Source organism: Carlito syrichta, unplaced genomic scaffold, assembly GCF_000164805.1.
Source record: "Carlito syrichta isolate Samal-C Ts95f unplaced genomic scaffold, Tarsius_syrichta-2.0.1 Scaffold304455, whole genome shotgun sequence".
Lineage (NCBI taxonomy): Eukaryota > Metazoa > Chordata > Mammalia > Primates > Tarsiidae > Carlito > Carlito syrichta.
The window spans coordinates 106,110-107,302 of record NW_007248551.1 but is presented as its reverse complement, the minus strand read 5'-3'; the positions used below and the strand labels follow the sequence as shown (position 1 = coordinate 107,302).

General features: G+C 46.6%; 1 protein-coding gene across 1 annotated transcript in view; it reads left to right on the top strand.

Moving 5' to 3' along the window:
- RPS16 (ribosomal protein S16) overlaps window positions 1-1,193 on the top strand; it is a 4,052-nt gene that overhangs the window by 1,140 nt on the left and 1,719 nt on the right. The window contains exon 3 of the mRNA XM_021713318.1: window positions 2-41. Coding sequence (XP_021568993.1) covers window positions 2-41 — 40 coding nt within the window. The remainder of the gene's footprint in view (window position 1; window positions 42-1,193) is intronic.

The window sequence follows — 1,193 nt, the reverse complement described above, 5'->3', positions numbered from 1 at the left end:
GGCCCCTGGAGATGATCGAGCCGCGCACGCTGCAGTGCAAGGTGCTGGGGTCGGGGCCGGGCGTTGCCTGGAGTAGTCTGGGAGACGATGTTGCAGCTCTTGGAAGCTGAGAGAGCGCCTGTCAACGACGAGATGTTTAAAAGGTGAGTTGGGCCAAGAAAAGTGGACTATTCGGCAGTAGAGCTGGGCTTGAGACTCACACGTGAAAACCGAGTTAGGGGCGTAGGGACGCGGATGTTGAAGAAAGGTTGCTTTGGTAACTGGGGTATTTGGAAACCCATCTAGATGGAGGATCCAGGTGACAGTGTTATGCATCCTGATGGTCTGCTTTCACCCTTAAGAGTGTGGGTTCCCTGAGGACAGAGATCAATGTTTTGTTCCTTATAAGTGTGAAGTGTTTGAAGCAAGGTCTGGACATTGTTGTAGTAATAATAAGTAGTAGAAGAACTTGGGTTTGAGTGTTTAAGTGGTTGTGAAAGGGGTTCCTCCGCTCCCTTTTTGGACCTCTCAGTTTCTTTGGCTCAGAATGGAAAGAGACCAATCTTTTTTTTTTTTTTTTTAATTTTTAATTTTAGGCCATTGCAGTCATTGCCAGGCTATTGCCGGTATTGCCTTGCTAAGCTATGGGGGTCCATGTGCTCTTTAAGCAATGGCCAGGCCATGTTTCCTGGCTTTGTCCCCCTTCCCTACTTTGGGGAGGTAAGTCTCCTTTTTCTCTTTCTAACTTGCTTTCTAAATAAACTATATCTTAAAAAAAATGTAATTTTAAAGATGTGGGGTACAATTCAGGTTAGGTATACAAATGTTCATTATGCAGGTACCGTTGCTGATGACATGTGCCCCAAGAGACCAGTCTTTAAAGTCTACTGCTTTTTTTTTGGATCAGAGTCTCACTCTGTCACCCAGACTGGAGTGCGGTGACATGCTCACGGCCACCGCAGCCTGGACCTACTGGGCTCAGTTGATCCTTCCACCTCAGCCTTCCAAGTAGCTGGAACTATAGGCATGTGCCACCACACCTAGCTAATTTTTTAAAAATTTATTTGTTGTAGAGGTGAGGTCTCACCATGTTGCCCAAGCTGATCTCGAACCCATGGGCTCAGGCAAACCTCTCACCTCAGTCTCCCAAAGTGCTGGGATTATAGGCGTGTGCCACCGTATCCAGCCAGTCTGTTGCTTTTTTTTTTTTTTTT